Source organism: Struthio camelus, chromosome 1 (genome assembly GCF_040807025.1).
Source record: "Struthio camelus isolate bStrCam1 chromosome 1, bStrCam1.hap1, whole genome shotgun sequence".
NCBI classification, from domain to species: domain Eukaryota; kingdom Metazoa; phylum Chordata; class Aves; order Struthioniformes; family Struthionidae; genus Struthio; species Struthio camelus.
The window spans coordinates 185361948-185381941 of NC_090942.1; the positions used below are offsets into that span (position 1 = coordinate 185361948).

General features: G+C 34.3%; 1 protein-coding gene across 2 annotated transcripts in view; it reads left to right on the forward strand.

Moving 5' to 3' along the window:
* The window catches only part of DIAPH3 (diaphanous related formin 3), a 252444-nt gene that overhangs the window by 59172 nt on the left and 173278 nt on the right, over positions 1–19994 (forward strand). For both annotated transcript variants that reach the window (XM_068929688.1, XM_068929689.1), the window contains exons 10-17: positions 737–847; positions 1284–1402; positions 1553–1669; positions 2833–2951; positions 3090–3154; positions 3793–3897; positions 6284–6622; positions 7652–7766. In XM_068929688.1, coding sequence (XP_068785789.1) covers positions 737–847; positions 1284–1402; positions 1553–1669; positions 2833–2951; positions 3090–3154; positions 3793–3897; positions 6284–6622; positions 7652–7766 — 1090 coding nt within the window. The remainder of the gene's footprint in view (positions 1–736; positions 848–1283; positions 1403–1552; positions 1670–2832; positions 2952–3089; positions 3155–3792; positions 3898–6283; positions 6623–7651; positions 7767–19994) is intronic.

The following is a 19994-nucleotide window of genomic DNA, read 5'->3' on the forward strand; positions in this document are numbered from 1 at the left end:
CTTTTAGTGAACTTTTGGTGAATTTGTAGCAGATAACCATTTTTATTAAGCAGATTTTATCTGTGTCATGGTTTAAGACCAAGTGGCAGTGTGGAAACTAAATGGATTTTTGGTACCTAAATACTTTAGGTCACAGATATGTGCAATTTTATGAATTTCTACGCCATAGTTGTCGTGATATTTGCCTTTGAGGTGAAGTGCTGGTTCCCATCAAGTATTCTATGAAACTCAGTATGTTGAGATCCTGCAATTCTAAGACGGAAGATTGTAAAAAAAAGTCTGTTCTTTAGTTTCAGTTTAATTTGATCAGCATTTAATCAAATATTTTTGAGCATACACACAGACTTCAACCTTTACCATTTTTATTATATCACTAACTTTTTATATATATGTATAAATAAATGTATATTTACACTTTTAAAATTATGTTTTAATTATGTTTAGTTATCCTTATCAAGATATTTATTTTACTATGTACTGAATAAACTTTGTATTTTCATTAAGTGGTAAAATTCAGGGGGATGAGAGGAAATACTCACTTTTTAAGGAAACTTGTGATTAGTGTTTGGTATCTGCAGCTCATGTGACTGATAAGATTAAGTATCTTAGTTATTAGATTACAATGGTGTGATAATTAGGGCTTAATGTGGAGTGTTCTTGAAGTAGTTCATTATGTTCTTTTAACTCTGTACTGAAAGCTAAGAAATGCAATAGTTCATTTTTTTCTCTCTTGTAGGTAGCTTGTATGCAGCTCATCAATGCTCTTGTTACATCTCCTGATGATTTGGATTTTAGGCTTCACATCAGAAACGAGTTTATGCGCAGTGGATTGAAAGAGATATTGCCAGTAAGTGTCTTACAGTCTCTGTTTGCATTACTGTTTAAATTATTGGGCTATTTGAGCTTGTGAGTAGGAATGACAGAACAAGTTCTAATACATTATTCTCAAAGGCATTTTATTAAGTCTGAGTGTGAGGAGTTAGATATATGAGAATTGTCTTAAAATAAGAGTGAAAAGGTGAAGTGTGTTCTCTGAAGTTTATACTGAATCCTCAACCTTTTAAGACTTGAGTGGCTGAGAATATGCAGCAGAATGTTGTGCAGATACTAGTTAAACCAGATTGAAGCCATATTTGTCTTTTGAGTATTTAATTTAACCCATGTGTTCTTGTAATTTTAAACTTTAAAATAAAGCAGACTTATGGAAGTTATTAAAAAGATAAGATTTATTTACTTATGGAAACCCTAATTTTGCCAGCCTTTCTACTGTTTCTTCTTTGCAGCAATTGAAGTGCATAAAGAATGAAGCTCTGGATATTCAGCTGAAAGTGTTCAATGAGCATAAGGAAGAAGACATGATTGAGTTCTCTCATCGCTTAGAAGATATTAGATCTGAACTAGAATATCCTTTCTGGTATTGGCAGGAGAAATATTTTTCAAATAGTATATGTAACAGACATTTTTCTCATGTAACTTTTGCTTAAAAAAGTTACCAGTCAACATTTGAATGAAATTTTTTTTTTCTTACTCTAACTTTCCTTAACTCTTTTACTGAAGTAAATGATGTTTACAACATGGTATGGAATACAGTTAAGGACACTAGTGCTGAAGGATATTTTCTTTCTATTCTCCAACATCTTTTGCTGATAAGAAATGATTATTTTATACGGTATGTTTAATGGTAAATGTGAATTGTAAATTTGGTTATTGTGAAGTCATTGATAGAGTATTTCTTCTACAAAATTTAATGGCAAATAGAGTTTAGTATTTTTCTGTGCAGACTACAATTCACAAATATCCCTTTTGTAAACTCATGGTAAAAGGTATCATCTCTGAATAAGAGATCTATACATTTTTGCCTCTCCTGCTTAGAATACGATTATATATACAACTGGAATATTATTCTTGTCTAAGTAAGAGTATAAGTTATAACAGACTAGAAGTCCTGTCCTGATCTATTGTGGCAGAAGCATTGTAATCTTGTAATGTATGTGAGTCATGATAGAAATAATTATGCACGGAAGTGCGCTTCTTTATGCAAATCTGAACATGTGTTTAATTTAGGGTAAATTGTTCTATTGGGCTTAGCATATTCCCTACATGTTATAAGTTGGTGTGAACAGGTTAGTGTCTCCTGAAAATTTGTCAGATAAATTTCAGGGAAATAGTTAATCTTATATATTTGAGGCTAACAGATGCTTTTTATCCAAAAAGCTTCTTGTATCCTTTTTTTGAAGAGACATTGGGGGAACCGGATATAAACTGGAGAGAGGGGGAAAGCCTGCTGATTTCTGCCTAATCTTTAAAAGTGCTTACCTAACAGGAATATAATTGTGCTAGACCTCTTCCACCTGAAATGGTTTGAATTCACATATTTCACGTTTTGGGCAAGTGATCCAGCCGTCATACTACTGGGCATTTTAGAACGGCGTGCTTTTCGTTCCTCTTAGTGAAGCAGAGCTGCAATGCATCCATGGTTCAAATAGTCACAAAAGCAGGTCAAACTAAAGGGAGAGCCTAAGAGATTTTCCTTCTCTTGGGAGGAAGCAGGAAGGAGTCTTTTCCTTCTGTAGTTTCACAGAAGGATAGATGCAGAGTTTGTTATATAAAAATGGTTTATCCTTAGGTTCATTGGTTTTAAGGCTTCAACTAAACCATTAGTATACTGCCAGATGTATTTGTCATTCACCAAGAAATCAAACGAGACGTTTGGGGTTTGTGTCTATCCTTCCGTGGGAAAAAACGTCAGTCCAAACATTTTGGTCTTACTGTATGCAGAGACTGGATTTTAAGTATATGCTAATAAATAAATGATCTTATCTCTGCCTTTAGTCCGCAGTATTTCAAATTAATTGAAGAGTGCGTGTCCCAGATAGTGTTGCATCGAAGTGGAACAGACCCAGATTTCACATATCGTAAAAGATTAGATATAAATTTCAGTCACTTAGTAGGTAAGTGCTACTTGGAAATGATTATGGTGGCATATTTTTCTTATATGCTCCAAAACAAAGTTAAAGTTTGTGTATGTGATTAAGAATCCTGTGTTCCTGTGTATGTTCAAGTATGTATTTGTTTGTTTATTTTTTAAGATATTTGTGTGGATAAAGCAAGATTAGAAGAATGTGAAGAGCGGGCTTCAGAACTTTCCAGAAAAGTAAGTAATTCTGAAGTTATGTGATCAGAAGATGGGCACGGGAAATTACAGAATAGCTTCATGAATGTCTAACTGAAAATAGGATAGCATTTAACTTCAGAATCCTAAGATCACTTATGTATCAGTGAAAAGTTGAATGTTTCTTGTGCACTGGGAAGCAGAGAAAATTGATGCGAAGTAGTTGCGATGAATAGAAGGTCCTTCTGCTATTTATTTTTAAATTTCTTGTACAAATCTGTCAAAAATCTACTGAGCGCTTGCACTGAATAGTTTTTATCAGATTCTTCAAGAAGATAAACAGAGAGAATAAATATAGGCTCATTCGTATTTACAGACTGTATTACAAAAGTTACTTTTTTAAAACCAGAGTTCTCTGCCCAATTCCAACTTAAGTTACCTAATTACGTCATGCCGATTCATATAGTAAAGGCTAGTAGAACCGATGGAAATGGTACTTCATTCACCATCAGTGGGTGCATGGGGAAGTTAGACTAGAATAGCAAATATGGTGTATGTTGTATTAATTTTGTTACAAGTGAGTTTAATAGTAAGAATAAAATGAAACATGAAAGGAGAATTTGGAATCTAGAGAAACTATGTAGAAATGGTAGGTTGCAACAATTTTTTTTTCTTTTTAGTTTGAAAAAGATTTTATAGTTCATCAGGAGACCCAGGCCTTACTGCAAAAGAAAGAAGAACGGATCAGTGAACTTGAAGCAGAATTACAGGCTTTTAAATCACAGGTATAAGATAGTTTAATGAATTTATAAAGTGTTGTTGAAATAAACTTCACTTGGTACTTGTTGCATATTCTAATAGTACATTTGAATGTATGGGGTGTTTTTTTTAATATTTAAAAGAAATCCTCTTATCTATTATTACTGACTTCCAGTTTCCTATTTTCCGTGTTTTATACAAAGAATTGTAATGTGACATTAATTAGCTCTGTGAGTTCCCAGTTGATCCTTCTTGTGCCTGAGCGCTGTTAATTAAACTAGTTTCTTATGTTTCATTTGGGTTTTGCTTTCAGTGTCATATATTTCGAAAGTAATTAACCACATAGGGTAATAAGTCTTATGCTCTTAGATTAGCATTCATCACTGTGATCTTTATCCCTCCACAGGAAATTATTCGTTATATAATTTACTTTGCTGAAGCCTTACCATGGATATCTAGCAGTGAAAGAAATAACCTGTGGCTGTATAAGAACATTTCCTGATAATTTTTCAATTTTCAAGCTTTAATAGATACTTTAAAATATGATGGAGAGAAGAAATGCAGATAAAATACGATGGAGAGAAGAAATGCAGATTTTGAGTGATATTTCAGTCAACTAGTAACTGCTTCAGCTTTAAGATCTGTTTTAAGGAGACTGAGCAAGTGATTTTTCTATTCCTTCCAGTGGGTATAAAAGGCACAATCTAACAATGACTAAAGAAAGACAGCGTTGAGAAATGTATATAGGGAGATGATGACATGTATTTTGACTGTACTCTTACACAATCAAAAAAAAAATTTTTTTCTTAATAGATAAAATTAGTTCAGCTCTGTTTTGGTATATTTAAAAATGTCATTCTGATTCAGATTTCTGGTCGGGATGCACTGTTAATGTCAGAATCAGTCTTTAAAAAAAGGTAATTGTAAAACTTCTCCACACTTTTTTTTTTATTGACAGCTTTATATCATACATTAAGAAAATAGGCTTTTTCAATAAACGTATCCTATCTTTTACTGTTCTGTTATTCACTAGGTTAAACATATATATATGTATTTTTTTCATGGATATAGATAGTGGGCACGATATATGGTCACACTCACAAATTATTATACCTTGAATTTCCTATGATTAATATTTCTTGGAATACGTTATCAACATCAAATAATTCATTGCTTCAATTTAATACTCAAACCCTTTTAAATCTATCTGAAGAAGACTTTGGTTTCCATTTAGCATCAATTTCTATTTAGCATTACTACTACTGCATGGGATGACCATCTTTCTCCTGGTCTCATTCCTGATTTACTGTTCTGTAGTATTGGTATTCGTTCATATTTACTTTCTTTCATTTATTTACTTTCTTTCATTTAAAGTTCAGTGCCTACTTGTAAGTGTAAAGAACGCCTATGTTCAGCAATTCAAAACAGTAATGCTTCTGGGCATTTATTTCTATTCTTTGATATTCAGTTATTTCCTTTTTACAATACTTCAGTCCTTTGGTCAAAGTATTCCCTCCCACACCTCAAAAATAAAATGGACTATTCCGGTTCATAATTTTCAGTTGAATAAGTTGATAATAGCACTAGTAGATAAAAACTTCTTATTTTACTCTTTTTTTTTTGTTAAATCCCTATTTAATAATGTTTGAAGGCCTATGATAGAAGTTGTTCAAATAGCAGAAGCAAGGGCTTATAGAAGTGCAGATAAAAAAAAAAAAATCTCCATGTGGTACAGATGTCCTCACCATAGAGAATAATAAATCAATGTGATATTTTAAAAATTATTAATATAGTTATCAAAACTGCTTGTTTAAGTGCTATACAATATTGTGCTGCTGCTGCATTTTGTATTGACTTTGTTATAAAGGGTAGCGTATGCTGATTTTAAAAAAACGGAATAGCTGTTACTACTTATGTGTCTGCAGACTTCAGGCACCACTACATGTATTAAGCCTTTTTTTTTTTAAGGATTTTTTTCATCGTTCCTTTGCCATTTTAATTCTGCAGAATGGGAATGCTCATCTGTAACAAAATATATATTCTTCAACTTTGTTTGTTTATGTGGTGGCTCCCAAAAGAGAATTACTGACCTAGTCAAATTCTGCTGTCTGTTCTGGATCCTGCTGATACTTCTGTGTTATACAGGACAAACAAGAATACTGGAGGCTTTGATGTTGTTTTTTAATATGAGCTAAACTCTGGTAGTCTAGATAAACTTTCATCAAGATACCTATCAGACACCTTTTAGATCGCGATCTGTGAAGTGTGATAAGTGGGATATAACATCTCAGGTTTTCATTTTTTGCATGCACCTTATGGTCTGAATGTCCACTTAGAATATGGAGATTGGCTCTTATGACAGGTTGTTTATTCAAAGTTATTAATGTGAGTAAGAATATTTTTCCTTATTAGTATGGCTCCTTGCCACCTGGACTTCTGCCATCAACACGTGGAGATGCATCTGTCACTCCACTAGAAGTTGCAGGACCACATCAGTTGCCTCTGCCTCCTCCACCACTGCCTTCTAATGGAGCAATCCCACCACCACCACCGCCTCCTCCCCCTCCTCTTCCACCATCTTTAAATGGCTTGGGAATTCCTCCAGCTTTTGGTGCTCCTCCTCCACCACCACTTCCACCAGGCCTGCCTGGAGCACAGCGGTCTCCACCTCCACATGCTTTGCCATTTGGACTGAAGCCTAAAAAAGAGTTCAGGCCTGAGGTTACCATGAAAAGACTCAACTGGTCCAAGGTAAGCCTGATTAATGGAAAATTTCTGATGTAAAATCTAACATATAACTTAAGGTAAATATAACTTACGGTTGTCAGGAAAAAGACGTTTCCAGCAATTGATTAATTAAAATTATGTAAGAACGCATATGAAGGCTTTGTGCCTTTACATTAGTTTAATTGTTTTTTGAAAATTACATTACACTGACTTGAAAATCATCTGGGCAGGTGATCTGTTGACTTCCTGAAATGTCTGGATAACTCAGCTCTGGTCAAGAAATAATACAACCATGATACCCGCTTGCTTCCTGGGTCCGGCTGCACCTGGTCTTATAGCAAACTGCTTACATTGGATCAGTCACTGCAATGTCCTGATAGTTTCAAGACAAATGTCTTGCATCTGTGCAACAATCTAGCCTGGCCTGTGGGAAGAAGCGCTGCAGGTCTCTCCACTTGTGCGCTATGTGGATATACTCCTATAAAATTAATGCTTAAAAAATATAGCGTTCGTCTAGTCTTTTCTTCTCTGCAACAGTCACTGGAGTTTTGGAAACTATAGCTATTTAGCCTGAAATAAGTCAATTTAAAGAGCTTGAGTTTTATGATGTGATCAAAGCCTCAATTTAAAAAATGCAGTGTATAGTAGGACCAGATGTGTTAAGAGACTATTTAAAACTTAGTCAAGTTTAAAATCTAGACCAAAAAAGGGTTTGCTGTGTTTAGACCTTGGGTCTAAAACAGAGTATTTGCCAGTATTGCTTTATATTGTCAGAATCATTTTGTCTAAAAGTACTTACTGTAAGCTTTCTCTTGAATCAGAAGCATTTTACCATTTCTAAAGATGAGTTGTGTACCCGTACCAACACTTCATGTGTTTTACAGACCTCAGAAATATTTCATTTGCTCTGGATTCTACAGTTACCCATGTTCCATAGGTTTATTTTAAAATTTAAAAGTTATATCAAAACACAAAAATGATCAAAACTCTGTATTAATATGTAACCTTAAAAGAATATAATTAATAGAAGTTTGTTCTGTTTCTTGCTTATAGATCAGGCCACAAGAAATGACAGAATCCTGTTTTTGGGTCAAGGCAGAAGAGGACAAATACGAGAACGCTGACATGCTTTGCAAATTGGAACTTACTTTTTGTTGTCAAAAGAAGGGTAAGTAACTAATTACTTTAATTTTCAGCTTTTATAGATGTCTTTTAAATACTTGGGTAAAGAATTCTGTATGTAACATTAATGTTCTTGTTTTTAAAAGGAGTGTGTGTGGGGAAAAAAATGAAAATCCCAAGCTACTTAAAGAAATAATATTCAGCTGTTTTACTAACAAAACAATAAAAAAAGTGTGACTCATAAGGGAAATTTTACCAAAAAAGACAGGAAATGTTTCTTGTAGTTCTGACTTTTATTTGGTCACATTTGAGAAATCATTTATAAAATGTTGACAGAGTACCTTAATGAAATACTTTGACCCAGTCTAGAAGGTGATATGTTTATCCTCAGAATACATGTGATAATTGATGTGCTTTGGTTCCCTGGAGGAGAATGGTCTTTTTAATGAGACTTTTTACTTTCTGATAAATGTGTAATGACATAGCTCTCCCCTGACAATTTGCTTAATTTCTTCCTGGATCAACTTTTACAGCCTTGTGGAAGAGCAAACTCTTTAAAGTATTCCTGTCTTTAAATCTCTTCTTCCTTTCTGGAAGTAAGTAGCTGCATTAGTAGTTTAGGTTACTTCTATCCGATATTTAAAATGTTCATATTTCCACTTTTATTTCTTGAGACTTTTTTCCCTTGGGACTTACTGCTTTGGAACTGCCAAAAGGTTACAAAGGATTCCTTTTCAGATTTTCAGTTTTCCAAACTGAAAAGAAATTATTGTACGTATTTTTTTAAAAAAATAATTCATGCACTATATTACATATTTCATTTTAGAGTTCTCAAACCACCCTCCTTTTTCCCCCCATGCTTTGGTATCTTATCGTGTGTGGGTTTTTTTGACATAATCAAGAACTCTTCTGCTTTTGGCAAAGTAGAATTTTTGTGTTTAAATTGCTCTACCTGTATTTTTACTGAGAAGAGAGTTACAATTTGTTAATACATAATAAAATTAAAAATGTTATGCAAAGAATAAAAAGGCAAGAAAACCTCATAGACCATAAACATTTTTGTCTGAATGTATTAGAAAAGTCTGAAAGACAGTTGTAGTGACTTTATAGCATTAAGAAAAATTCCTAAGAAAGTTCCCTGAATTAATAGGGTGAAGAGTTTAAAAGACACTGGAGGAAGTACTGTTTCCTATGTGTAATTAAACAGTAAAACTTGGGAGACAGGATGTTCATGCCAAACATGTTAATATCTCAGAAGAGGATTGTGAATCTCCACAGACAGCAATAACATTGGGAATTAATGAGATTAACATTCTGTCAAAGTTTGACTGAATGGACTGTATACATTGTTTTGCCAAAACCTAACAAAGAGAGTTAGTGGATCTAGGGTTTAAAAATCTTATAATCCTCTACTCCAGATGGGGCAGGGAATAAAAATACTGTAGCCTGCAGAGACTCCCCCCCCCCCCCCCCCCCCCATGGAACTTTTTTTAAATTTTTGAAATTATTGTCACCTGGGTAACACAAGAATGTGCCATCACCTTCAGTTTCTGAAGGAGATGGAGGCAGTAAATACTGTGTTTAGACGAGTAAGTAGGTGTCTAAATGGCAACATGAAACTAAATTTTAGCTTCAAGTGAGTGGTTCACAAAAAAATTACATGAATGCTTAAACACATAAGGAGACACCACTGGGTATGTTGATGTCTGTCGTATTAACAACATGAATTTGAGTACAAAGAAGAACACAGCAACTGTTTTTGTTCTCAGGACCATGGAGAGAGGAGATGCATCTTGGTAGTTATGTATAACTTGTTAGTTATGACACCACTTGCGGAGGAAATTAGATACCTACATTTTCTACCCTTCTCAGTTTTGAAGAGATTTAGCACCAAGCTTTCTAATTCAGAATCATAACGCTATTCACTGAACTGAATTTGGGAACAGTTCTAGACTGTTCTGAAAAGCTCTAAAGTTTTGTCTCTGACAGCAGAAAATCAAGAGAATTTTTTAAATGATTCTATAGCCAAATGATGGGATGGAGTGAATGGTGAGAATGGTCTGGTTTCTACTATGCTGAAGGGTCTGCTTATGCATTCTTTTCATTGAAGCCATTGTATAAAAAGGGGTATCTAGTTGAGGAAGCAGGGACCAGAATGTTCAATGATGCTTTAAGTGAATTTTATTCTAAGTAAAATTAGATTGAAGTACTTACATGTTCAGTTGCTGCGTATTACCAGCTGATATTCCAAAAGTATTTCAGCTTTGATCCAGAAGAGGAAGTCTTATGTGTACGTACATAATGCACTGACGAATTTTTACTAGAAAATAGTGTAGAACAGCGTAGAATAGATTTGAAGCTTTAGCAGATGTTTGTATAGAAGTTATGAGTGATGCTGATTCTGAATAGAAATTGAAGATGTGATAGAGGCATGAAAAAAACATTACTGCAAGTACAAAGTAAAATGAGAAGCTAGTTTCAAACTGTAGGAAAAACAGCTAACAGTAACATGAAGCAAAGATTATATGTGTTCATAATTACTCTCCTTGACAATGTCAGGAAGGTCAAGGAGATATTCATACAATTGTAGAATTATTTAGGTTGGAAGGGATCTCTGGAGGTCATCTGGTTCAACCCCTGCTTAAAGCAGAGCCAGCCTAGCTCATGTTGCCTGGGGCTTTTTCCTGCTGAGTTTTGATATCTCCAAGGATAGAAGTTTCATAGCCTCTATGGCAACCTCTTCCAATGGTTCAACACCCTCATGGTGATAACGTTTCTTAATATCTAGACGGAATATCTTGAGACTTGAAAAAGATAAATCTTAACACTTTATATTTCTTCTTATCAGGATTGCACACATGGCTGAATGTAAATGCGAAATGTGAAACAAGCTTTTCTGGCACCTTGGTAACAAAGAAATAGCTTACATACTATAATTCTTTGAAAACATTAGACCAAATAGATGATCTATAGCTGACTGACACGTGAAATATTGAGCAGTAGAGCTGGAACAAAGCTTACATGTGCTTTTATATTGTCTAAAGCCTAAAGCATAAATAGAGAACAAGAATGCTTCGTATTAAATGACAATTGCCCTCGGTATAGTGATCACAGTCCTAATGTTGCACCATGAGAGAAGAAGGCGACTAAATCTAGCATACAGGTATTCATCTTCAGGATAGGGAACTCAATGAAAGAGACAAATGATCAAGCAAACAACGTTTCCCCACCTACAAGCAACCTGGTGGCTGTTCAAAAAGTGCTGCATTGTCATGCAAAAAAAGCCTCACCACTATTTGTTTAAAAAAGTTAAAAAACAGAGAGGAAGAACAATGTGACTCATAGGAAAGTTAAGAACAGTATCATAGGGAAGAGGAATGACATTTAAAATGGGAAAGCTTGCCCAAATGAAGAGAATAGGAAAATCCATTAAATGTAGCAAGAGAAATAAGCAGGACATTCTTCACATTCTTTTTTAGGCTTCTGAATTTCTTAAGCCAATATTAAAAGGTTTACTTAAATAATCAAAAACAGGAAGTTAGCTAGAGAATTGGTGGGACCACTTGGTGAAAAGTTGAAAAGATCAGCAGGTTCAAAGAGCATTAGACAAGTTCAGGGACAACAGGTCCAAAACAAATACTAACGGAAATAGGAAAGCAGGTATTTTCTAGCAAATATTCTTCATCTTCCTCTTTGGGGAACTGAAGGTAAAGAATTACAAATAGTGATGAGACTGGCATGATCTCTCCAAGTAACTTGTCTTACTGCTGTTCTTGGAGATAGAGTATTTGGCTAGACTGATTGTTGATCTGACCCAGTAGGGCATTTCTTAGGTTCTTAATTTTCTTTAATCTTGGACACAGAGCAAGAATGCCTGTAGCTTGCTTGGAGTAGCTGCAAGACTTTAAATGCCTAAATAAGGTGAGTTGCTACATAGAGATCCTCAGCCTGGTCACTTACGGAAGTGAGAAAACAAATGAAACGCCTTAAAGACGTGTACTGAGTTTGTGGGGATACTTTAAAGAGTATTAGTATGGAGAAGATACAGCAATAAGTTGGTAGAAGTCTGTGAATAATGCTTGATGCAGGGTAATGTGGTCAAGATAGTTGAAGACAGAACCAGCTACATGTTCCTAAAAAATCATCGTTCAGGTGTTGGAAATGGTTTGCCAAAAGTGGTTATAAGTCTCTGGAGGTCTGTGGAGTGTTCACAAAAGCAATCTCTAACCAAAAAGAAATCTTTGGAAGTGTTTAAATACAAAATGGCAACTTATTTCATGTGTGCAGAGAAGAAAGGTTGTAGTTCTATGAAATGGATGCTTTATAATTAGTGTGTTGGGTTTATAAACATACAAGTAATAAGCTGATTTGATTTGAGTCAGCAAGAGTAGTTTTTTTTTGTAGTTGTTATTTATAAAATGGTATAGTGCAAATGAGGATTTGGAATTACAGACCAAATAGATAACAACCCACTTCTAAATACTTAATTATTTTTAACAATATGCAGATAACTGCTGCAATTAATGGGAAATGGCAAGGAAAAAAAAAACTTTTTTTCTCCAGGTATCTAAAGGAACTCATCTAATAAACTAAAGAGAGAAAAGATTTCATGATCTTTATATGGTTCATTTTTTTATTTTTATTGACTGGGACAGATTTTCATTCTAATCTTATTGAAGATGGCAGTGTCTGATCCCATCACTCCAGAGTTCCTGCCAGACTTGATTATTCAGAAATGAAGAAATTCTCTGGGAATGCTATCTCTGTTGTCAGGTTGTCTTGAAAAGGTCAATATAATTTTTTTTTTTTTTTTAAAGGTCAATATAGTTCCCTCTTTTTCTTTCCTTTTTTTTTTTTTTTCTATTCTAATTCTGCTAGATTTCTGTGAAACATGCCAGAAGGTATACTGATTTTGCTTCTATTAGTGAATGACTAGCTGAGTTTAGTAGTATTTGAGTCACTTCAAGATACAGATTAATATTAGAGCTTTGGAATGAAGATCTTTCCCTGTGCAGTAACACCTGTAGTAGAGAGAACATTCTTTTAGAATGTATTGGACTGACATTTTTGCCTCAGCGTATATTCAAGGTGCTTTTCAGCTGTGTTAGTAAATGGATTTTAAAAATGAAAACTTTAGCCCATGCAAGAAGTTTTTTTTGTAGGCTGATGCAAGTTTTAGAATGCTGAAGAGGTTTTTGCTTCTGGAGTTTCACTGCAAGTTGTTGAAGATCTTTGCTTTGACCAAATTTATTTTTCAAGGTGCTGTGGAAACTTGTATCCTCATACTTTACTCATCTGGAGGGTAAGGGATTTGAGTCTACAAGTCGCACAGCCTGGAGCAACTTCTGTGCAACTGAGCAACTTGAGTTACTTTTTAATGTAACCTTCGTGAACTCGTACTAAAGTATGAGTAAAGCCTGCTGTGTGTTTAGGATTGGCTATCTTGCAGTATCACCAGAACTACTTTTCCAAAATCCAAATTATTGTGAAAGAGTTTTTCACACAAAAAGGCGAGGGAGGAAAAAAAAAAAAAAACTTATTTCTGAAGAAGGTGGGAGTAATGTACAAGCAGCACTTACAAGGGATGGCAACCGATCGGTCCCTACCTTGTAAAGCACTGAATGTCAATGGCTTGTTATAATTTCAATATGTCATCCTTCCATGGAGGAAAGAGATGGCATATTTACTACTGTATCAGTAGTTTAATATATTATAATTGTTTCTGTTCTTAACTCAGAATGACCTATGCTTTTATCTTATTTAGATATTTATATCAGGTATATTTGCTATGTACAGATTGATATATAAGAATTAGTGAATGAATGTACTTCACACTGAAATGTATGAACTGGTTCTCTGGTGAGGGGGAGGACAATTTTACATGCTGGTAACACAAGGAGGACTTAGTTAACTAGTCAAGTATAAGAAATGACACCTGGGCAATAATGTGATTGTTGCATCTGCAAGGAAATGAAAAAAATGCTCATCGTGACTAAGATGTAGCCTTCTGTTTCAGAAGGAAAACTACTTTTTTTTGCCGGAAAAAAAAGAGAGAGAGAGAGTCAAGCTGTCTAGCTTCTCTAAAAGACCCCAGAAAGAGATTATCAGAGTTTACAGCTATGTTGCATCATGAAAGAGTTCTTATAAATGATGCAACCTTAAATATAAAGCATACAGAAATACAGACTTGAGGGAGGTGTCCTTCATGGATATTTATTGAGGAAGTCCTCTGGTCAAAGGGAAAGGGTGAGTTTTTTGATTTAATTATATTGAGTTTTTTGATTTAATTATAGTGTTATATATTTAAATATGATCTTTTTAAAAACGTTTGCACTGCTTTGTATGACTGATATAAATACTTCTGTTTGCTTTTTACTATAATATGATTCAAGTTAAGGGCAGTTCCAGGGTAACTGGTGGAGAGTGTTTTCACTCCAGGATCTGTTGCATCCATAAACAGGGGTGTTTGCTATTGAGTATATGCAGAGGGCAAAAGTGCGCATCTACAGAAGCAGCATACATGTTGGCCTGGTACAATGGAATAAGCAAAGAGGTGCACTGGAGTGCAACAAGGGAGGATTTGCAAAGAATTTTCCGTAGTCTTTCTCAGATGTGTACACAGATCATTTTCTTCCTTTCAGTTGTTGAGGGGCCTCTTTATGATGGACAGATGAACCCATAGTATCCAGCAAAGGTTTATGTACTGCAGTGTGTAAATACGCAACTTTAAAGTAATTTTAGACTGGCTCTAAGAGAAAAGTAAAAAAAAAAGATAATCCAACATACTGAATCTTTTTTCTAGTGATATCAACACACTGTCAAAAATATAATACTGTCTTTTTCTTTTTTAATTATTTTGCGGAAAAGATAGGTATGTTCTTTTTCTAATGCTCTACCACAGATAGGAAAAACTTCAGTTCTTCAGACTAGCTGCTAAATCCACTTAAAGTGGAATGTGAATAATTACTAAAACATGACTTTTATCCACATAGCCCCCCCCCCCAAACATATAGCAAACAAATATTAAAAATCAGAAGAGAACATGAACATATGATCTTTTAAAATTATTTTTCTCTTGTGGTTGTGGCTAATGATTAGATTAATCTGACAATGCCATTTATTATTTATATAGATAGATATAGATATAAATTGTGGCTTTTTTTACTTCATTTTATTTCTATTGCAGTTTGTTGGGATGAACTCTCCCCTGAACGGCTTATTGAAAGACTAGGTCATCAGCACCTTACCCTGAGTACATCAAACCTGGTGATCTATAGAGCCAGATCATCAGTAACAGTCTGCATATTATTCTAGTAAAATTATGGAAAGGAGGCAGTCTGTCAGGAGAGTTTATAGTTTTAGAAAAAAAATGCTAGAGAGAGTACTTTAACTTGTATTTGCAATTTGTATTTTTGTTAGATAGTGATAGGGTACTATTAAGAGAAAATTTGTTACAAGACTTGTAAGTAAAGCATTTAAATTTAGCCTTTTAAATCACTATATTTTTCTTGCTTTTTTATAGTTTCATATTTGTGAGCTAATGATTTAGGTTACTAAATATTACAAAATAACAATTCAGTACAGGAGCAGTGTATGGTATTTGCTAAAGCAAATAAAATATGTATAGTTTTAAACTATAAATTTTTAACTTTTTCTGTTAAATCTGTTCTTTTATGATGTATCCTGTTTCTTGAGCTACTTGTGGGTAGCATACTACTGATTGATGCTGAAAATACACACTAGGTCTCACACTAGGGGAACATAAGCATCTATTGCATTCTGTCCTCTATGAGCCTTATTAGCTAGCAGTGTGACTGCATCCTTCTACATGGAGTAGGTTCCTTTCGGTGATCATTTAAAAACAAACAAACAAACAAAAAACAAACATAAAACCCTTAATGGGACAGTTCCACTATGTATTATTATTAGGTGAGTGGCTCTTACCTTCTAAAAACAAACTAGTTGTTATTTTCTGTTGGCTTCAGAACATATCAAAATGTTTTACTTTCTCCTCAGTGAAGTGCTTTGAGGGAGTTGTTCCCATAGTTTACCTTAATCACTTTCTTCAAATAAGTGACCTCTCCCCTCCCGCATAATTGATTTCTCTCCAAAATGCAATATTAGTCTGCAGTGAGCTTGTGTTTGAAGAAAATACAAAAGTATATTCAGGCTGACAAAACAACCCAGTCCTATTTTGCAACACTGTTATAGGGAAAGCCTTGACCAAAACGGGAGGGACTTGATGTTGTAGAAGCAGCAAGAGTGTCTCTTTACTGATTTCTAGTAGAGAAAGCTTTTAAAATGTAAATCAGTAAAATCTTAGAGGAGAAGGATATTATTTTCGTGTAGAGTAAGGAGGAAAAAAGTCTGCTCAGTGTCATACATCCTAAACTATAAATGCCAATGGAATGAAAAGGCAGGTTTGGAAATTAAAATGCAAGTTAAAAAAAAGCCATCCTGATGCCCTTGCTCAACTTGATCCTTTTTTTTTTTTTTTTAATGAAAAATATGCATTTTTCTGCATTCTTAACATCTCATACTTTTATTTCTTTAATTGCAAGGGTCTTTAAAGAGTTGCTTTGCTATTGTTTAATATTACATGCAAATAAATCTCTGCAAACCTATTTTCATGATTTTTATCTTATTTTAGGATTTTTCTTACAAGTTTATGCATTCAGTGCTGTTAATGACTTTCTAATCTTGTGTTACAAGCATTTATATCAGACTGAAGGTAATACTATATTTGAGTGCAATAAAATCTTCATTACAACAGTGCTTTTATTGTCCTTTTTTCTTCAGTAAGAGCTTAGAAAAATAATTTGAATACAAGAAAAGAAACGTTTGGCAAACCTTCAAAATCCCTGTTGATGAAAATTACTAGCATTTAAATTTATGTGAGCACTATTTTTTTTTGTCCTTTAAAAAATTTTACCTTTTAGTTTCTCAGTGAATGACTTGATCTAAAGAAAATTTACTTTCAAAACAATACATTTATTGAAAACAAAACCCAAGGAAATTATGTTTTAATGGAGCAGCTATATAGAAAGTATCTGGACAAAGACACTGATGTGCTATGCAGAAGGTGGCAGTATGTCTGACAGAGCCTTTGTTTCTGTTTGAATTTGGTTTGGTTCTGATGGAGCAATGTTCTATTAACAAAGCATTTAGTTTATTCATATGCAAAGAGTCATTAGAGACATTTTCTTTCCTTACCCAATGAGACTATATATAACTTTTTACCTATTAGCTCTATGATCTGATCTTATCTACTACCTATCTTATTTTCTTACTTAGCTGGAACTAATTTTCTTAATTAGTCTTACATAAAGAAAAGTAAGTTGATTACTTAGCATGAACATGTGAAATGCAGACGTCTGCTGTAGGCTGCTCTTCTCGTGTCCAGTTGGTATCTACATGATAAATTTCTCATATAGCTTCTTTGTTCTGAACAGATTCTTTTAATCTGCAAATGTTTTGCCTTGACAATTTCATAGCAGAGTCATTAAAGGGGTCTTTTAAACAACTTTATATGAAACAGGCACCACCATAAATAAAGAATATGTATGCTATAAAGTTGCTGTAGATGGTTTTTCACCATTAACAGCGATCAATCACAAAAGTTGTGTAAGAATGAAGAAAACTTAATTGATCTGAAATAGTAGAAATTTTTTGTTTTTTAACAAACTGTTCAACTTGAAATGGAGTGCCAACAAAAAGTTATCTTGCAAGGGATACAACCTAGTTCCATATTCGGAAAACTGCTAATTTTATCTATTTATTTATTTTTTATTCTTAAGGGCTCAGATACTTTAATGGAATGGTTCTTCACCTGATCTGTCATGCAGAAAGAAATATTTATGAAAAGAAAATGCTTAGGTTCCAGAAGTTCTGCTAGGATCTTGGCCCATAGTGAACTGAAAGATCCATGAAACACACTTATGTGTGTCCTCAGGAACACAGATGAGCTATCAGCAACAGCTTTTGTGTTCTGCCTGTTGCAAATCAGTGTTACTATTGGGTGGTGACAAAGCAAAGAATATCAGACAGCAGTTTCTGGATTTGAAAAAAAAAAAAAAAAACCTCAACTCATAGTACTGAGGGCATAAGCAGGTTGACGCATGGTTACTTTTCTTTTAAAGACTTAAAAATGTAGAGAATTTCCAATCTTGTTGCTAGAGTCAAATCCGTTATTGTCCGTTCTGGAAAGGTTTTAGTAGACTGTTTCTGTCTTAATTAATTAAGTTCTTCTTGTACAAACATCCCCAAACCAACCTTCCTACTGGATGATTAAGCAAAAAATCTCCAAACCAATCCTTGTCTGGTAGAATAGGTAAATCTTTACAGCAAAATGAGAGATGTGAGGCTGTCAGTTGTTGTGTTTTTTTAGATGCATGCTTTCTCAGGATCAGTAACCAGTAAACTACTTCCAGTTTCATTTAAACTAAGAGAATGAAGAAGACTGACAATAATCTTCTGTAGCTCTCAGCAACTTTGTGTTTCTGTTTTATGACTTTTTCTTCCCACTCCTTATATATAAAAGTTTAGAGTTAATGGAGGACTGTTTTTTGTTCTTGTTTTGTTTTTAAATATTAACTCACAAGATACTTCTGTAGCAACCTTACTAGTCTCTAACAGCACCAGAGTAATGAAATTTAGAAACTTTCTCCGTTCTATTACTCCACTTGACAACTGTAAAAACTATTTATTTTTTTTTTTTTTTTACTGCTGCACAGTCTGACTTGTCCTTTGAAATGTTATAGAAATGGCTTCTTTCTAAAAGAATGCATATTTATAGCTCGAAAGGGTAACAAGCTAAAAAGAGCCTATTCAGGGTGACTGCTTATGTTAGCCCTTCATTGATCATGCAGAGTAATGCCTTGTGGGACTTAAAATCTAGCTACAACCTACTTGATATATATGCTGCAGAAAGTTGCTTTTTGTTGTTGCTGGCGTTTCAGTATAAAATCTCAAAGTATTATGTCATCTATTGGAAACAGTGGGAAGATGAAAAAAGCAGACAAATGTTCAGCAAAATTACTTGAATGAAAGCTGTTATCAAAGTTGATAAAACTGGGAGTAGATGGAACTGGAATGCGTGAAGGGAAGCTGGGATTCAAAGCTGAATTGCACATTGCTGGGGAAATCTGGCATATGGAGTTCAACGGATCTATAACACTGCTGTGAAGAGAAATCAAAACCAGAAAGACATAGCTAAAAGCAAATGGGGTTAGATCATCCTAACTGCAAGAAAGGTAAGGGAGAAAGTTTACTGTTAGTAGTAATCTAGCAGTATGAACTAAATTGGTCTTTTAATCTTCTGTAGAATAGAAGCAGCAGTGATAAGTGGAGGACTGGACTTGGTCAAACTTCAAGTAAAAGGAGGAAAAGAGAATACATTCATTGCTATCAAATGACTTTTAGAATTGGCCTTGAGGATATTTTTCTTATTCAGCAAAATAATGGAGGAGGTAGTGAGCAAGTGGGGAAATAGTTAAACTGTGCTGTGCAGATGCTTGCTTTGTAATAATTACAAAGAATCTTGAACAAAAGTCCTTTTTCTTGAGAGAAGCAACAGTAATCTGAAGATTAGAACTGCCTGCTGAAAGAGCCTGAAAATATAGGCCAGAACTAAAGTACGAAGCACAGTTAGGACTGATTGAAAACGTTCTTGAAGCTTTGGTGGCAAAAGCAGTAGTCAGTATGAAAAGGGTAAGGGAAAATAAGGGTGAAAGGTTTTTTGCATCAAGAGATGTTTGTACCTCTGATTTCTCAAGCAAGAGCTGTAGTTTGTTTTGCTATAACTTGCACCTACCTTTAGGGCGAAATGGAAAGTATATTACACTTAACATACAAATAATGCGTACTTATATCAGTGTTCAGTTTGTACTGTCTACACAGCTCTCAGTACCTACAAGACTGTAGAGACTGGAGATAATCCCTATACTTTCATCACCAATTGCATCTTTTCTGTTTTTCTGGCGGGTGGGAAGGGAGAGAGAGAGAGAGGTTATATATGTATTTATGTGTGTGTGCATTATATATAGATATATATATATCTCAAAGTACAATTTTGTTGCAAGAACCACATCTACTGATAATATTTCCAATGGTTATATATCCAGGATGGAACAAAAGCTTGGCTGCTTGCTTACAAGAAAAACTAGTAAATAATGTAGATGGGTATGAGATTAGGGTAATTCCTCCAATGTCAGTTAGGTCTGCCTAGTAAACCATTATGTATGTATAAACCTAATAGGGAGAGAGAGATAAAATC